This window comes from Thalassophryne amazonica, chromosome 6 (genome assembly GCF_902500255.1).
Source record: "Thalassophryne amazonica chromosome 6, fThaAma1.1, whole genome shotgun sequence".
Classification (NCBI taxonomy): Eukaryota; Metazoa; Chordata; class Actinopteri; order Batrachoidiformes; family Batrachoididae; genus Thalassophryne; species Thalassophryne amazonica.
The window spans coordinates 20916500-20934464 of NC_047108.1; the positions used below are offsets into that span (position 1 = coordinate 20916500).

At 42.6% G+C, this 17965-nt stretch overlaps 1 protein-coding gene across 1 annotated transcript in view; it reads left to right on the forward strand.

Annotated features, from left to right (window-relative positions):
- itpr3 (inositol 1,4,5-trisphosphate receptor, type 3) overlaps positions 1–17965 on the forward strand; it is a 230263-nt gene that overhangs the window by 126112 nt on the left and 86186 nt on the right. The window contains exons 14-21 of the mRNA XM_034171879.1: positions 8007–8179; positions 10374–10493; positions 10598–10679; positions 11897–12012; positions 12152–12403; positions 12942–13086; positions 13170–13314; positions 13630–13832. Coding sequence (XP_034027770.1) covers positions 8007–8179; positions 10374–10493; positions 10598–10679; positions 11897–12012; positions 12152–12403; positions 12942–13086; positions 13170–13314; positions 13630–13832 — 1236 coding nt within the window. The remainder of the gene's footprint in view (positions 1–8006; positions 8180–10373; positions 10494–10597; positions 10680–11896; positions 12013–12151; positions 12404–12941; positions 13087–13169; positions 13315–13629; positions 13833–17965) is intronic.

Consider the following 17965-nt stretch of genomic DNA (forward strand, 5'->3'; position numbering starts at 1 on the left):
GAACTTTGTTGTTGTTGTTGTCAGAGCAGAACTTTGTTGTTGTTGTTGTCAGAGCAGAACTTTGTTGTTGTTGTTGTTGTCAGAGCAGCACTTAGTTGTTGTGGGAGCAGCACTTTGTTGTTGTTTTTGTTGGAGCAGCGATTTGTTGTTGTTTTTCTTGTTGTCAGAACTTTGTTGTTGTTATCGTTGTTGTCAGAGCAGCACTTTGTTGTTGTTCTTTTTGTCAGAGCAGCAATTTGTTGTTGTTGTTTTTCTTGTTGTCAGAACTTTGTTGTTATCGTTGTTCTTGTTGTTAGAGCAGCACTTTGTTGTTATTGCTGTTGTTGTTGTCAGAGCAGCACTTTGTTGTTGTTGCTGTTGTTGTCAGAGCAGCACTTTGTTGTTGTTGCTGTTGTTGTCAGAGCAGCACTTTGTTGTTATTGCTGTTGTTGTTGTCAGAGCAGCACTTTGTTGTTATTGCTGTTGTTGTCAGAGCAGCAATTTGTTGTTGTTTTTCTTGTTGTCAGAACTTTGTTGTTATCGTTGTTGTTGTTTTTCTTGTTGTCAGAACTTTGTTGTTGTTATCGTTGTTGTTGTCAGAGCAGCACTTTGTTGTTGTTTTTGTCAGGGCAGCAATTTGTTGTTTTTCTTGTTGTCAGAACTTTGTTGTTGTTATCGCTGTTGTCAGAGCAGCACTTTGTTGTTGTTGTTCTTTTTGTCGGAGCAGCAATTTGTTGTTGTTTTTCTTGTCAGAACTTTGTTGTTGTTATTGTTGTTTTTGTCGCTATTGCCAGAGCAGCACTTTGTTGTTAATGTTGTTGGTGATGTCAGAGCAGCACTTGGTCGTTGTTCTCAGAGCAGCACTTGTTTTTTTTTGGGGGGGAGCAGGACTTTTTTGTCATGTTCTTGTTGTCAGAGCAGCACCTAGTTGTTGTTGTTGTCAGAGCAGCACTTTGTTGTTATTGCTGTTGTTGTTGTCAGAGCAGCACTTTGTTGTTATTGCTGTTGTTGTTGTTGTCAGAGAAGCACTTTGTTGTTATTGCTGTTGTTGTTGCTGTTGTTGTCAGAGCAGCACTTTATTATTGTTGTTGCCAATGGAGCACTTTGTTGTTGTTGTCAGAGCAGCACTTTGTTGTTATTGCTGTTGTTGTCAGAGCAGCACTTTGTTGTTGTTATTGTTGTTGTTTTTGTCAGAGCAGCACTTTGTTGTTGTTATTGTTGTTGTTTTTGTCAGAGCAGCACTTTGTTGTTGTTGTTCTTTTTGTCGGAGCAGCAATTTGTTGTTGTTTTTTTCTTGTCAGAACTTTGTTGTTGTTATCCTTGTTGTTGTCGCTATTGCCAGAGCAGCACTTTGTTGTTAATGTTGTTGGTGATGTCAGAGCAGCACTTGGTCGGTGTTCTCAGAGCAGCACTTGGTTTTTTTGGGGGGGGAGCAGCACTTTTTTGTCATGTTCTTGTTGTCAGAGCAGCACTTTGTTGTTACTGCTGTTGTTGTTGTTGTCAGAGAAACACTTTGTTGTTATTGCTGTTGTTGTTGTTGTTGCTGTTGTTGTCAGAGCAGCACTTTATTATTGTTGTTGCCAATGGAGCACTTTGTTGTTGTTGTCAGAGAAGCACTTTGTTGTTGTTATTGTTGTTGTTTTTGTCGGAGCAGCAATTTGTTGTTGTTGTTTTTCTTGTCAGAACTTTGTTGTTATCGTTGTTGTTGTCAGAGCAGCACTTTGTTGTTGTTATTGTTGTTTTTGTCAGAGCAGCAGTTTGTTGTTGTTTTTCTTGTTGTCAGAAGTTTATCGTTGTCAGAGCAGCACTTTGTTGTTGTTATTGTTGTTGTTTTTGTCGGAGCAGCAATTTGTTGTTATTGTTTTTCTTGTTGTCAGAACTTTGTTGTTGTTATCGTTGTTGTTGTCAGAGCAGCACTTTGTTGTTGTTTTTGTCGGAGCAGCAATTTGTTGTTGTTATTTTTCTTGTTGTCAGAACTTTGTTGTTGTTATCGTTGTTGTCAGAGCAGCACTTTGTTGTTGTTGTTGTTCTTTTTGTCGGAGCAGCAATTTGTTGTTGTTGTTTTTCTTGTTGTCAGGACTTTGTTGTTATCGTTGTTGTTGTCAGAGCAGCACTTTGTTGTTAATGTTGTTGGTGATGTCAGAGCAGCACTTGTTATTGTTGTTGGAGCAGCACTTCATTGTTGTTTTTGTCAGAGCATCACTTGGTTGTTGTTGTTGTCGGAGCAGCACTTGGTTGTTGTTCTCAGAGCAGCACTTGGTTTTTTTGGTGGGGAGCAGCACTTTTTTGTCATGTTCTTGTTGTCAGAGCAGCACTTAGTTGTTGTTGTTAGAGCAGCACTTTGTTGTTATTGCTGTTGTTGTCAGAGCAGCACTTTGTTGTTGCTGTTGACAGAGTAGCACATTGTTGTTGTTTTTCTTGTAGTCAGAACAGAACTTTGTTGTTATTGTTGTTGTCAGAGCAGCACTTTGTTGTTGCTGTTGTTGTCAGAGCATCACTTTGTTGGTGTTATTATCGGAGCAGCACTTTGTTGTTGTTGTCAGAGTAGCAGTGTGTTGTTGTCATAGCAACACTTTGTTTTTATTGTTGTCAGAGCAGCACTTTATTGGTGTTGTTGTCAGAGCAGCACTTTATTATTGTTGTTGTTGTTGTCAGAGCAGCACCTGGTTGTTGTTTTTGGGGGAGCAGCACTTTGTTGTTATTGCTGTTGTTGTTGTCAGAGCAGCACTTTGTTGTTGCTGTTGTCAGAGCAGCACTTTGTTGTTGCTGTTGTCAGAGCAGCGCGTTGTTTTTCTTGTAGTCAGAGCAGAACTTTGTTGTTGTTGTTGTCAGAGCAGAACTTTGTTGTTGTTGTCAGAGCAGAACTTTGTTGTTGTTGTTGTCAGAGCAGCACTTTGTTGTTGTTGTTGTTGTTAGAGCAGCACTTTGTTGTTATTGCTGTTGTTGTTGTTGTCAGAGCAGCACTTTGTTGTTGTTGCTGTTGTTGTCAGAGCAGCACTTTATTATTGTTGTTGCCAATGGAGCACTTTGTTGTTGTTGTTGTCAGAGCAGAACTTTGTTGTTATTGTTGTTGCCAATGGAGCACTTTGTTGTTGTTGTCAGAGTAGCACTTTGTTGTTATTGCTGTTGTTGTCAGAGCAGCACTTTGTTGTTATTGCTGTTGTTGTTGTCGGAGCAGCAATTTGTTGTTGTTTTCTTGTTGTCAGAACTTTGTTGTTGTTATCGTTGTTGTTGTCAGAGCAGCACTTTGTTGTTGTTTTTGTCGGAGCAGCAATTTGTTGTTTTTCTTGTCAGAACTTTGTTGTTATCACTGTTGTCAGAGCAGCACTTTGTTGTTGTTGTTCTTTTTGTCGGAGCAGCAATTTGTTGTTGTTGTTTTTCTTGTCAGAACTTTGTTGTTGTTATTGTTGTTTTTGTCGCTATTGCCAGAGCAGCACTTTGTTGTTAATGTTGTTGGTGATGTCAGAGCAGCACTTGGTCGTTGTTCTCAGAGCAGCACTTGTTTTTTTGTGGGGGGAGCAGCACTTTTTTGTCATGTTCTTGTTGTCAGAGCAGCACTTAGTTGTTGTTGTTGTCAGAGCAGCACTTTGTTGTTATTGCTGTTGTTGGTGTCAGAGCAGCACTTTGTTGTTATTGCTGTTGTTGTTGTCAGAGAAGCACTTTGTTGTTATTGCTGTTGTTGTTGCTGTTGTTGTCAGAGCAGCACTTTATTATTGTTGTTGCCAATGGAGCACTTTGTTGTTGTTGTTGTCAGAGCAGCACTTTGTTGTTATTGCTGTTGTTGTCAGAGCAGCACTTTGTTGTTGTTATTGTTGTTGTTTTTGTCGGAGCAGCACTTTATTGTTGTTGTTTTTCTTGTTGTCAGAACTTTGTTGTTGTTATCGTTGTTGTTGTCAGAGCAGCACTTTGTTGTTGTTGTTGTTTTTGTCGGAGCAGCAATTTGTTGTTGTTGTTTTTCTTGTCAGAACTTTGTTGTTGTTATCGTTGTTGTCAGAGCAGCACTTTGTTGTTGTTGTTCTTTTTGTCGGAGCAGCAATTTGTTGTTGTTTTTCTTGTTGTCAGAACCTTGTTGTTGTTATCGTTGTTGTTGTTGTCAGAGCAGCACTTTGTTGTTAATGTTGTTGGTGATGTCAGAGCAGCACTTAGTTGTTATTGTTGTTGGAGCAGCACTTCATTGTTGTTTTTGTCAGAGCATCACTTGGTTGTTGTTGTTGTCGGAACAGCACTTGGTGGTTGTTCTCAGAGCAGCACTTGTTTTTTTTGGGGGGGGGGGAGCAGCACTTTTTTGTCATGTTCTTGTTGTCAGAGCAGCACTTAGTTGTTGTTGTTGTTGTTAGAGCAGCACTTTGTTGTTATTGCTGTTGTTGTCAGAGCAGCACTTTGTTGTTGCTGTTGTCAGAGCAGCACATTGTTGTTATTGTTGTTGTCAGAGCAGCACTTTGTTGTTGCTGTTTTTCTTGTTGTCAGAGCAGAACTTTGTTGTTGTTGTTGTTGTCGAGTAGCACTTTGTTGTTGTTGTGGGAGCAGCAGTTTTTTGTTATTGTTGTTCTTGTTGTCAGAGCACCACTTTGTTGTTATTGTTGCTCTTTTTGTTGGAGCACCACTTCATGTTGTTTTCCGAGTATCACTTGGTTGTTGTTGTTGTTGTTGGAGCAGCACTGTTTTGTTATTGTTGTCAGAGTAGCACTTTGTTGTTCTTGTTGTTTTCTTGCTGTCAGAACAGCACATTGTTGTTTTTGTTGTTGTTGTCAGAGCAGCACTTTATTATTGTTGTCGTTGTTGTTGTCAGAGCAGTACTTTGTTGTCGTTGTTGTTCTTGTTCTCAGAGCAGCACTTTTTTGTCATTGTTGTTCTTGTTCTCAGAGTAGCACTTTGTTTTGTTGTTGTTGTCGGAGCAGCACTTTGTTGTTATCGTTGTTTTGTTGTCACAGCAGCACTTTGTTGTAGCTGTTGTTAGAGGAGCACTTTTTTGCAGCACTTTGTTATTGTTGTTATTTTTGTTCTTATTGTCAGAGCAGCACTTTGTTGTTGTTTTTCTTGTTGTCAGTGCAGCACTTTGTTGTTATTGCTGTTGTTTTTGAGCAGCACTTTGTTATAGTTGTTGTTGTTCTTATTATTGGAGCAGCACATCGTTGTTGTTTTTCTTGTTGTCAGAGCAGCACTTTGTTGTTGTTGTTGTGTTATTGTCAGAGCAGGACTTTGTTGTTATTGTTGTTGTTGTCAGAACAGCACTTTATTATTATTGTTGTTGTCGGAGCAGCACTTTGTTGTTCTTGTTGTCGTTGTCAGAGTAGCACTTGGTTGTTGTCATTGTCAGAGCAGCACTTAGTTGTTGTTGTGGGAGCAGCACTTTTTTTGTCTTTGTTCTTGTTGTCAGAGCAGCACTTTGTTGTTTTTGCTGTTGTTGTCAGAACAGCACTTTGTTGTTGTTGTTTTTCTTGTTGTCAGGGCATCACTGTGTTGTTATTGCTGTTGTTGTGAGAGCAGCACTTTGTTGTTGTTGTGGAAGCAGCACGTTTTTTGTCTTTGTTGTTCTTGTTGTCAGAGCAGCACTTTGTTGTTTTTGCTGTTGTTGTCAGAACAGCACTTTGTTGTTGTTTTTCTTGTTGTCAGGGCATCACTGTGTTATTGCTGTTGTTGTGAGAGCAGCACTTTGTTGCTGTTGTTGGTCTTGTTTTTGGAGCAGCACTTTGCTGTTGTTGTTTTTCTTTTTTTCAGAGCAGCACTTTTTTATTGTTGTTTTCCTTGTTGTCAGTGCATGACTGTTGTTTATGTTGTTGTGATGTCAGAGCAGCACTTTTTTGTTATTGTTGTTGTTGTTCTTGTTGTCAGATCAGCACTTCTTTGTTGTTGTCAGAGCATCACTTGGTTGTTATTGTTGTCAGAGCAGCACTTTGTTGTTGATGGAGCAGCACTTTGTTGTTGTCAGAGCAACACTTTCTTGTTGGAGTGGTACTTTATTGTTGTGGAAGCAACACTGTGTTGTTGTTGCTGTTGTTGTCATCGCAACACTTTTTTGTTGTCATTGTTGTCATAGCAGCACTTTGTTGTGGTTGTCATTGTGGTTGTCTTACACTTGTTGTCAGAGCTGCACTTTCTTGTTGTTCTTGCTTTTGTCATTGTTGGACCTGCATTTTGTTATTGTTGTCGGAACAGCACTTTCTTCTTGTTGTCATTCTTGTCACAGCAGCACTTTGTTGTTGTTGGTGTTTTTGCAGCAGCAGCACTTTGTTTCTGTTGTCAGAGCAACACTTTGTTGTTGTTCATTTTGTTAGCAGCCCTTTGTTGTTGTGGAAGCAGCATTTTGTTGTTGTTGGATCCACACTTTTATGCTGTTGTTGTCGTCGTCATTGTCAGAGCAGCGTTGTGTTGTTGTTGTTGGAGCAGAACTGTGTTTTTGTTATTGTTGTTGCCATTGTTGTCAGAGCTGCCATTTGTTGTTGTTGTTATTTTCGGAGCAGCATTAAGTTATTGTTGTCGGAGCATCAGTTTGTTGTTGTTGTTGTTGTGGGAGCAGCGCTTTGTTGTTGTTGTTAGTATTGTTGTCATCATTGTCAGATTAGTACTATGTTGTTGTTGGTTCAGCAGCTTGTTGTTGTTATTGTAGTAACACTTTGTTGTTGGAGCATCGGTTTGTTGTTGCTGTCAAAGCAGCACTTGGTTGTTCTTGTTGTCGCAGAAGCACTTTGTTTGTTGCTACATCCGTTGTTGTCAAAGCAGAACTTTGTTGTTGTTGGTAAAGCATTTTGTTGTTGCTATTGTTGTTGTCGGAGTAGCACTTTGTTGTTAATGTTGTTGTCGGAGTAGCACTTTGTTGTTAATGTTGTTGTTTACAGAGCAGCACTTTGTTGTTGTTGTCGTCATAGTAGCACTTTGTTGTTGTTGATGGAGCAGCACTTTGTTGTTGTCAGAGCAACATTTTCTTGTGGTTGGACTGGCACTTTGTTGTTGTTGTGGGAGCAGCACTTTCTTGTTGTTGTTAGTGCCACAGTTTATTGTTGTTGTTATTGTTGTTGCCAGACCAGGACTTTGGTGTTATTGTTGGAGCATCAGTTTGTTGTTATCATTGTTGGAGCAGCACTTTGTTATTGTTGTGAGAGGAGCACTTGGTTGTTGTTCATGTTGTCAGAGTGGCACTTTGTTGTTGTTCATTTTGTTGCCGGAGCAGCCCCTTTTTGTTGTGGGTGCAGCATTTTGTTGTTGTTGAAACCGCACTTTGATGCTGTTGTTGTCATCATTGTCAGAGCAACATTGTGTTGTTGTTGGAACAGAACTTTGTTTTTGTTGTTATTGTTCTTGCCATTGTTGTCAGAGCTGCCGTTTGTTGTTGTTGTTATTGTCAGAGCAGTATTACATTGTTGTTGTTGTCAGAGCATCAGGTTGTTGTTCTTGTTGTTGTGGGAGCAGCACTTTTTTGTTGTTGTTAGTATTGTTGTTGTTGTCGTCATTGTCAGAGCAGCACTATGTTGTTGTTGTTGGTGCAGCAGTTTGTTGTTGTTGGAGTAACACTTTGTTGTTGCAGCATCGGTTTGTTGTTGCTGCCAAAGCAGCACTTGGTTGTTCTTCTTGTCGCAGCAGCACTTTGTTGTTGCTACCATCCATTGTTCTCAGTGCAGCAGTTTATTGTTGTTGTTGTTGTTGTCAGACTAGCACTTTGTTGTTGTTGTCAGAGGAGCACTTTGTTGTTGTTGTTTTTGTTGTCGCAGCAGCACTTTGTTCTTGTTGTTGTTGCAGCAGCAGCAACATCACTTTGTTTCTGTTGTCAGAGCAGCACTTTGTTGTTGTTCATGTTGTTGTCAGAGCAGCACTTTGTTGTTTTTGCCGCAGCAGCACTTTGTTTCTGTTTTCGGAGCAGCACTTTGTTGTTGTTGATACTGTCATTGTTGTCAAAGCAGCACTTTGTTGTTGTTGTTGGTAAAGCATTTTGTTGTTGCTATTGTTATTGTCAGAGTAACACTTTGTTGTTGTTCTTGACTGTGGATCTTGATGATAGTCCTGGTCCTGTCGTGCCTCCTGTTGTTCTCCAGGAATACATTGCCAAGCAGTTTGGCGTGATGCAGAGTCAGATCGGTTACGACATCCTGGCTGAAGACACAATCACCGCACTACTGCACAACAACCGCAAACTCTTAGAAAAACACATCACCAAGACCGAGGTGGAGACCTTTGTCAGCCTGGTCCGCAAGAACCGGGAGCCCAGGTCAGTATGTGTGCGTGCATGCGTGTGTGTGTGTGTGTGTATGTCACTGTATTTGTGTTTGTGTCACTCTGTGTGCGCGTGTTTGTGTGTCACTCTGTGTGTATCTGTGTGTCACTGTGTGTATATGTCTGTGTGTGTGTGTGTGTCACTATGTGTGCATGTGTGTGTCACTGTGTGTGCATGTGTTTGTCACTGTGTGCACGTGTGTTTGTGTGTCACTGTGTGCACGTGTGTGTGTGTGTGTGTGTGTGTGTGTCACTGTGTACAGTAGTGTTCAGAATAATAGTAGTGCTATGTGACTAAAAAGATTAATCCAGGTTTTGAGTATATTTCTTATTGTTACATGGGAAACAAGGTACCCGTAGATTCAGTAGATTCTCACAAATCCAACAAGACCAAGCATTCATGATATGCACACTCTTAAGGCTATGAAATTTGACTATTAGTAAAAAAAAAGCAGAAAAGGGGGTGTTCACAATAATAGTAGTGTGGCATTCAGTCAGTGAGTTTGTCAATTTTGTGGAACAAACAGGTGTGAATCAGGTGTCCCCTATTTAAGGATGAAGCCAGCACCTGTTGAACATGCTTTTCTCTTTGAAAGCCTGAGGAAAATGGGACATTCAAGACGTTCAGAAGAACAGCGTAGTTTGATGAAAAAGTTGATTGGAGAGGGGAAAACTATACGTAGGTGCAAAAAATTATAGGCTGTTATGGCTACAATGATCTCCAGTGCTTTAGAATGGACAAAAAAGAGAGACGCGTGGACGCGAGAGACCAGAGACGCGTGGAAGAAAACGGAAAACAACCATCAAAATGGACAGAAGAATAACCAGAATCAGCTCCAGGATGATCAAAGACAATCTGGAGTTACCTGTAAGTGCTGTGGCAGTTAGAAGACGCCTGTGTGAAGCTAATTTATTTGCAAGAATCCCCCGCAAAGTCCCTCTGTTAAATAAAAGACATGTGCAGAAGAGGTTACAATTTGTCAAAGAACACATCAACTGGCCTAAAGAGAAATGGAGGAATATTTTGTGGACTGATGAGAGTAAAACTGTTCTTTTTGGGTCCAAGGGCCGCAGACAGTTTGTGAGACGATCGCCAAACTCTGAATTCAAGCCACAGTTCACAGTGAAGACAGTGAAGCATGGTGGTGCAAGCATCATGATACGGGCATGTTTCTCCTACTATGGTGTTGGGCCTATATATTGCATACCAGGTATCATGGATCAGTTTGGATATGTCAAAATACTTGAAGAGGTCATGTTGCCTTATGCTGAAGAGGACATGCCCTTGAAATGGGTGTTTCAACAAGACAATGACCCCAAGCACACTAGTAAACGAGCAAAATCTTGGTTCCAAACCAACAAAATCAATGTTTTGGAGTGGCCTGCCCAATCCCTGGACCTAAATCCAATTGAGATCTTGTGGAGTGACATCAAAAAAGCTGTTTCTGAAGCAAAACCAAGAAATGTGAATGAATTGTGGAATGTTGTTAAAGAATCTTGGAGTGGAATAACAGCTGAAAGGTGCCACAAGTTGGTTGACTCCATGCCTCGCAAATGTGAAGAAATCATGAAAAACTGTGGTTATACAACTAAATACTAGTTTAGTGATTCACAGGATTGCTAAAAAAGCAGTTTGAACATAATAGTTTTGAGTTTGTAGCGTCAACAGCAGATGCTACTATTATTGTGAACACCCCCTTTTCTACTTTTTTTTTTACTAATAGCCCAATTTCATAGCCTTAAGAGTGTGCATATCATGAATGCTTGGTCTTGTTGGATTTGTGAGAATCTACTGAATCTACTGGTACCTTGTTTCCCATGTAACAATAAGAAATATACTCAAAACCTGGATTAATCTTTTTAGTCACATAGCACTACTATTATTCTGAACACTACTGTGTGTGTGTGTGTGTGTGTGTGTGTGTGTGTGTGTGTGTGTGTGTGTGTGTGTGTGTGTGTGTGTGTGTGTGTGTGTGTGTGTGTGTGTGTGTGTGTGTGTGTGTGTGTGTGTGTGTGTGTGTGTGTGTGTGAGAGAGAGAGAGACTTCCTGACTTTTGGTATTAAACCACAGCATTGTGAGCGTGCTGTGTACACCATTGACCACAGGTGGTGCCCTCTGCTGTCCTATGTTGGAAGCTGAACGTTAGCCTGACTGTGTGTGATGTGAGGTGTGTTGTGTGTTTGTGCAGGTTTCTGGACTACCTGTCAGACCTGTGTGTGTCCAACACAGTGGCCATTCCCGTCACACAGGAACTCATCTGTAAATGTGTGCTGGACCCCAAAAACCAGGACATCCTGATCAAGACAGAGTGAGCGTCGGGAGGGGGCGGGGCTACAGCAGGACGTTAAACGCACTGTACTTTCTGAATGTCAACGCTGAGCTTGTACTTCATTATGGTTTTGGTCTTTCCAGGCGTCGCATCCCCAAAGAGTCTCCCCCTGGTGGTGGTACAGGAGAATACCTGCCCATGGATGAGTACGGAGACGACGATGAAGTAAATGGCGTGCTGCAGACACATACATCTTTGATTTGGACACTTCAGCTCTTGATGATTATTGTGAATCATGTTCAGTTCAACTTACGTGCAACTCAACAACCACGTCCTCACTCCGAAAGCAAGCCTGAATCCCAGCAGCTAGTCTTTTGGTTTGGGTCCATAGAGCTGGTCTCTGGGACACCCCAAAAGTTCATGCTATCCTCAAGAAGTTGCTGGACATCATGTCCAGCCTGACCTCTGACACTGTGAGTGCTACAGTTGTGCTCAAAAGTTTACATCCCCTCGAAGAATTGTAGGGATTTTTGGCAGTTTTTCAAAGAATGTGAATGATCATTCTTGTTCTCTGAAAAATGGCTTAAAAACAAAAATCCTGCTCGTGGATGCAAACTTTTGAGCACAACTGTCCAGGGCTCGTCCATCAGAGGCGTCTCTGTATGTGGTCAAAATGGTGCACTTGTAGAGGTATTCATGTCTCTGTGTTCTCGGTGTCTGGGAACATTTTATGGATTCATGAGGTCAAACGTCAGAGGTGTTTGGTGATGCTGATGTCTTTTCAGGAGAATGAAGGTCCAAGTCTTTAGGGTCCTGGTGCTTGCTGTCTCACTGTCTGGTTGCCAGACTTGGACTCTAACCAATGTCCTGAGGTGAGGACTGGATGTCTTTGGTCCCAGGTCTCTGTTGCTGGAATGACTTTGTGTCCAATGAACAGTTACTTAGTGAAACTCAGATGAGAAGGATCACTGACACTGTGAGGGAACATCAGACACCTCTGACCTTTAACCTCATGACTTCATGACATATTGACAGATGATGGGGAGGACCCAGAGACATGAACGTCACTGCCAAGCTGAGGGATTGTGGACTGTGTGGTAGCAGGGACCAGGCTGAAACCTGAGGCGGTCCTTGAACCTTCTTTCCTGCGGAGAAACTTCACAAAACATTTGTAAAAAAAAAACAAAAAACCAAATGAAAAAGCAGAAAAGCTGTTTGCCATCTTGTTTTTGCCGCCCTGGTGTCCGTTCTGGACGTGGACGGACTCGGACTGAGGCTGCTGGTCTTTATTTTCTGTTGACAGGCAGATTTGCAACATTCACAAATGTTTGACACAATCACCAGTTTCTGACCGAAAGCTGAGGAACGTGTCCAGACTGATGATGTGACCGAACACTTGGGAACTTAGTGTCCACGGCTTAATGGATGTGGTCTTTCTATAGGTGTGGCTCGTGTGGACAGATAAGACCAACGAGCGCCAGGAGAAGACCATCAGACAGTTGGCTCAGGAGGCCCGACAAGGAAATGCCCATGACGAGAATGTCCTGACTTACTACAGGTAAAACGGACACGGACCCACCCTCGAGGAAAATGTCCTCATCTGCACAGGACACAAGGACTTAGATGACAAAGTTGTGCTTGTTGTGGAACAGTTTTGTCTGTTTCAACCCGGTAAAACCCGGCGTCTCTGTGGACAGGTACCAGTTGAAGCTGTTTGCCCGCATGTGTTTGGACCGTCAATATTTAGCCATTGATGAGATCTCCAAGCAGCTGGACATCGAGCTCATCTTCCTGTGCATGATGGATGAGGCACTGCCCTTTGACATTCGTGCCTCCTTCTGTCGCCTTATGCTTCACACTCATGTGGACCGAGACCCGCAGGAGCTGGTGACCCCCGTCAAGTTTGCTCGCCTCTGGACAGAGATCCCCACGTCCATCACCATCAAAGAGTAGGTAGATCTGAAGCATCTTCTGGACTTGGACAGTCCAACAGCTTTGTGTTTGGCACCCTCATGTGGTCAGTAACTGTAATGAAAAGGTCCACAGATGTGTCTGCAGGGAAAAGGAGTCCAGCAGATGGGCGGGGCAGTTAGAACCCGAGGGGGGGGGGGGGATTTGACCCTCTTGTTTTGTTTGTTTGCGTTGTGTTATGCTAACAGTTGCTCAGTAAATGTTTGTCAAAAAGCGAGTGGCTCTTCTTTAGCTGCTTAGCTGTTTGTTTACACATTGGTCAAAATGTTAATGGACGCTCCACAGACCCGCCCCGGACAAAAGCCTGACACACCGCGATCTAACCCCACCTCCAACCATGGTCAGGTGATAGGTGGGCATGTCCCGAGGGTGGAGTTGACTGAAATTCTGTAGTGGTTTGGATTGTTTTTCTTTTTACTATGAAGAGCCCACCTTGAGGTAACACGGAGTCCTACACTCAGCTGCCCCCTGCTGGTAAGGAGGTGGTTTATGTGTGCTGCTGTGTGTCGTCCTCAGCTACGACTCCAACATGGATGACAGCAGGGACAACAAGAAGAACCGCTTCTCCAGCACCATGGCCTTCATGGAGGAGTACCTGAACAACGTGCTGAATGACGAGCTTCCGTTCCACAACGAGGAGAAGAACAAGCTCACCTACGAGGCCAGTCACCGGCTCCTCGCCCGCCCCCTAACGTCCTGTCCCATGACGGCTTTCTGACGTCGCTCTTTGTTCTCCATCCTCAGGTGGTGAGTTTGGCCCGACATCTGATCTACTTTGGATTCTACAGTTTCTTTGAGCTCCTCCGACTCACCAGAACCCTGCTGGGCATCATCGACTGTCGGCCACCCCCCGGCCAAATGGGGCTCTTCTTCCACGATGACGGATCAGGTACCAACCTCTGGTTGCCTTGAATGAGACATTTTTCCACAAAATCCCAGATTTTTATAAAAAAAAAAAAAACCTGTTGAAGAGGAATTTGTGGTGTTTGTCATGATGTTTTATTTCTTGTTTTTCAATGAACTCACTATCTGCTGGAGCCCCAGCTGTTGCTGTTTGGGGGCATGGTTTCAGTGCAGTCATTGGACATGCCCCCAGCTTTTTCCATGAGTTTATAACCTACTATAATATTTTTGATTGACAAGGTCTTTAAGGCAGCCATGGCCACTTTGGGCTTGTTGACGATATTCTTCTATTTGTCTGAAGGGAAGAATGTGAAGCGCTCCCTCCATGGGATGGGTCAGCTGATGTCCACCATGGTCCTCAACAGGAAACCGTCCATATTTGGAGGCCCAGGAGGAAGAGGGGCAGGGCTAGTACTTGATGGACAGAGAGGTGGGAAAGACAGTATTGAGCATCTGGACCTGATGGTGATGGACACTAAACTGAAGATCCTGGAGATATTACAAGTAATGTTGATTTTAATTTGATATTTTGTCACTAAATGTTGATGTTCATAAGCCAAAGCAGAGTTGTTATTCTCAATGTGAAAAATCTGGGTGGAGATCAGAACGGCATGTTTCTTGATTTGAGAGGCATGTGCATTGACAAGAGCGGCATGTGCGTTGTTTTCAGAGGCGTGTACGTTGATATGAGCAGTGTGCTCGTTGATTTGAGAGGTGTGTGCATTGATATGAGAGGCATGTGCGTTGATATGAGAGGCGTGTGCGTTGATATGAGAGGCGTGTGCGTTGATATGAGTGGCATGCGCGTTGATATGAGAGGCATGTGCGTTGATATGAGAGGCATGCGCGTTGATATGAGAGGCATGCGCGTTGATATGAGTGGCATGCACGTTGATATGAGTGGCTTGCGCGTTGATATGAGAGGCATGTGCGTTGATATGAGAGGCATGCGCGTTGATATGAGAGGCATGCGCGTTGATATGAGAGGCATGTGCGTTGATATGAGAGGCATGCGCGTTGATATGAGAGGCGTGTGCGTTGATATGAGTGGCATGCGCGTTGATATGAGAGGCATGTGCGTTGATATGAGAGGCATGCGCGTTGATATGAGAGGCATGCGCGTTGATATGAGTGGCATGCACGTTGATATGAGTGGCATGCGCGTTGATATGAGAGGCATGCGCGTTGATATGAGAGGCGTGCGCGTTGATATGAGTGGCGTGCGCGTTGATATGAGAGGCATGCGCGTTGATATGAGAGGCGTGCGCGTTGATATGAGAGGCGTGCGCGTTGATATGAGTGGCGTGTGCGTTGATATGAGTGGCGTGCGCGTTGATTTGAGATGCGTGTTGACATGAGCAGCGTGATTGTTGATTTGAAAGGCGTGTGCGTTGACAAAATTTGTGAGGTATGTGCATTGATATGAGGGACATGCATGTTGATTTGAGAGGTGTTTGCGTTGATATGAACAGCGTGCTCATTGATTTGAGAGGCGTGTGTGTTAAGGGCGGCATGCCTGTTGATTTGAACGAGGTGCTCGTTGATTTAAGCAGCATATGCATTGATAAGAGCAGCGTACTTATTTATTTCAGAGGCGTCTGTATTGATATTAGTGGCCTACTCACTGATTTGAGAGGCATTTCCATTGATATGAGCAGCATGCTAGTTGATTTGAGCATTGTGTGCATTGATATAAGAGGCATGCGTGTTGATTTGAGAGGTGTGTGCATTAATATGAGCAACATGCTCGTTGATTTGAGAGGCGTATGCTTTGATAAGAGTGGCGTACTCATGGATTTGAGAGGCATGTGCACAGTGGCAGCTGGTGAAAAACAGTCTTGGTGGGGCTGCTGTGCCAATAGATTCCCTTGCCTTGTCCAGTACAGGCATTCAAGTGAACAGTCGGAAAATTACTACAATTCCACAATAATGATTTCATGTCGTTCTCAAAATCAGCAGTTTTACAGATAAAGTTAACCATTTACAGCTATATTAGGCCCCATTTCTACTTTGGAAAGGAACAGTATCAAATACAAGTTCTTGAGCAAAGAACATTTCACCATTTGACACCAGTTACACACATAGTACACATAGTACACCAAACTGTACTGCACTGCCATTATCTTCAGACAAACAGATCCTGGGGTTCACAATGACACCCCCTTAACAAAACAGAAAATATCACCAAATTTACACTCTTTCAAAATATGGAAAAATTCTTCAATTGACAAAAGAACATTATGTACATACGACAATGTTCACACCACCTTCAGAGAGAGAGAGAGAGAGAGAGAGAGAGAGAGAAAAAGAAAAAGAAAAAAAAAAGAAAAAAAAATTAAATTGGTTAAAATGAATTAACAGTAGAGGACAAAGCAAATGAAGTATACAAAACCACTTAATTAAATGCGTTGCTAAACTTGGGTTTGTCTGACTATAACTGTCTTGTGTGTACTCAGTGGCTGAGTTAGAATTTCTTTAAAAACATTCAAATTGCTATTTTAGGGTTTTGTTTGTTTTGTTTTTAAACTGAGCAAATAATTTGTTTTAGAGTGTGGAATACTCCAAAGAATATTTCACTTCTGTGAACTGATCCTCATAACGTGTAAAGTGAAATCAAAATACCAGCATGGCTGCAGCTTTGAACACTGTTACAAACAGCCCCGGCCTCCCCTATTACCATTATAACTGGTCTGCTGTCCCAATAAAGATCACAGCTTTGACCCCTAAAACAAACAAAAAAAATCACTCATTCGTTTTATCTTAAATTTTCATCCTCGTTTCCACACCAGGAGCAACATTCGGGAATAAATCCGAGCAGCTCGTCAGCTCACCTGAGCTGAAGTGGATCCAGAGGAGTCAGTCCGCAGCTGGCAGAGGTGGATGCGCTCCTTTCCACCCCGCAGTAAAGAGCGCAGATCAGCAGCCTCTGTGACGTGTGCGCGCTGACAGTGTGAATGAAGCCTGACACGGTTTATAACGAGTCAGACAAACGTCTCTCCTCCAACCGGGATGTGCAATTGTCATTAAACCACGAGAAAGATCTGATGTGCGCACCTCCATGCGCCTCCAGAAGGATCCCTGCCAAACTTTGGTGTCATTGATTTGATTAGTTTTGTCCCGTTTTAAACCTCCGAAGAGTTCGTCAACTTACTCCAGCAAAACACAGAGACAAAATAAAAATAAATAAATATAACCCAAATGTCGTCGTCACCATCATCTCTTCCTGCCTGACTGACTGACAGCAGCAGCTGCAGCGTCATGTATATCACTGACTGTAATCTAACGTTCCCGCATTTTTGTAGTAAGGGCTAAAATTCCGGCGCCCCAAAGCCATTAATTTTGGCAATGTTGATTTGCCAAATATTTATTAATTTTCCCTAGCAACTACATACAATTGGTTATTTCGCTGCACTTCAAGGGCGCTTTGAATGACCGCCCAAGACGAGGAATGATACGTTCTCTGCTTCTGTTGGTGGAAATGCACTGTTGAATGAGAGTCAGTTGGAGGAAGTGTTGTTTTAATCATTCATATTACATGTAGGCACATACTATTAAGTAAAACTGACATTGACAATACTTTTTAAATATATATATATATATTATGACTTTTCCCCTCCACATCTAGGAGGGCAGTGCCCGAGTGCCCCCTATGGGCCAGCCGCCACTGCGTGTGCATTGATATGAGCAGCATGCTTGTTGATTTGAGAAGTGAACGCATTGATAAGAGCAGCATGCACGTTGATTAGAGCGGTGTGTGCATTGATATGAGCGCCATGAGCATTGATTTGAGAGGCGTGTGCATTGATATGAGCATATTGCACATTGATTAGAGAGGTGTGTGCATTGATATGAGTGGCATGCTTGTTGATTAGATAGGTGTGTGCATTGATATGAGTGGCATGCGTGGTGATTTGAGAGATGTGTGTGTTGATATGAGTGGCATGCTCATTGATTTGATAGGCTTGTGCATTGATACACTCTAAATCATTGCAGCCTCATTTAGTTAAGTCCACTTGCGACCTCTCTTTAAGGGCCCGGTCCCACTGGGGAGAGGATTAATTGCGCATGAATTGAGTACACAAATTACAGGCATTCGTTGTCGTCCCGTCCTCAACAAAAATGGCTAAAAATGACAAATGTCCCAGTATGAATTATGGATATATGGTTGTATAACACATGTAGTGAGGAAACGGATCCGACACATTGCGATTATCACGGCAGTATTACGGGTGTATTATGAATGCATCGCACACGTGTTTGCGCACGCACAGCATCTGCATTGCAGTCATAAATGAAGCACACTCGCTCCTTTCAGCATCACTATTCACACCAACAATACAGCCTCTGGAGCATTTGCTGGACTTGGACAAGTTTATTGGAGTAAACAAACAGTGAACAGGGCGAGTGGTGACGTCAGCAGATCGCATCAGAATGATTATAACAAGAAGTTAAATCTGTTATAAACATAGGAATAAATAGTGTAACAGCTGCAGACAAGAAGGAAAAACACCCAACTGTTTTATCAAGCCTCGACAATGTAAACAACTCAAATAATTACCTTTTTAGAGGGCTCAAAATGCTTTCTGCAGCTTGTTAGCTCGCGAATGGCCCAGCTGCAGCTTCCTGTGATTCAGGAG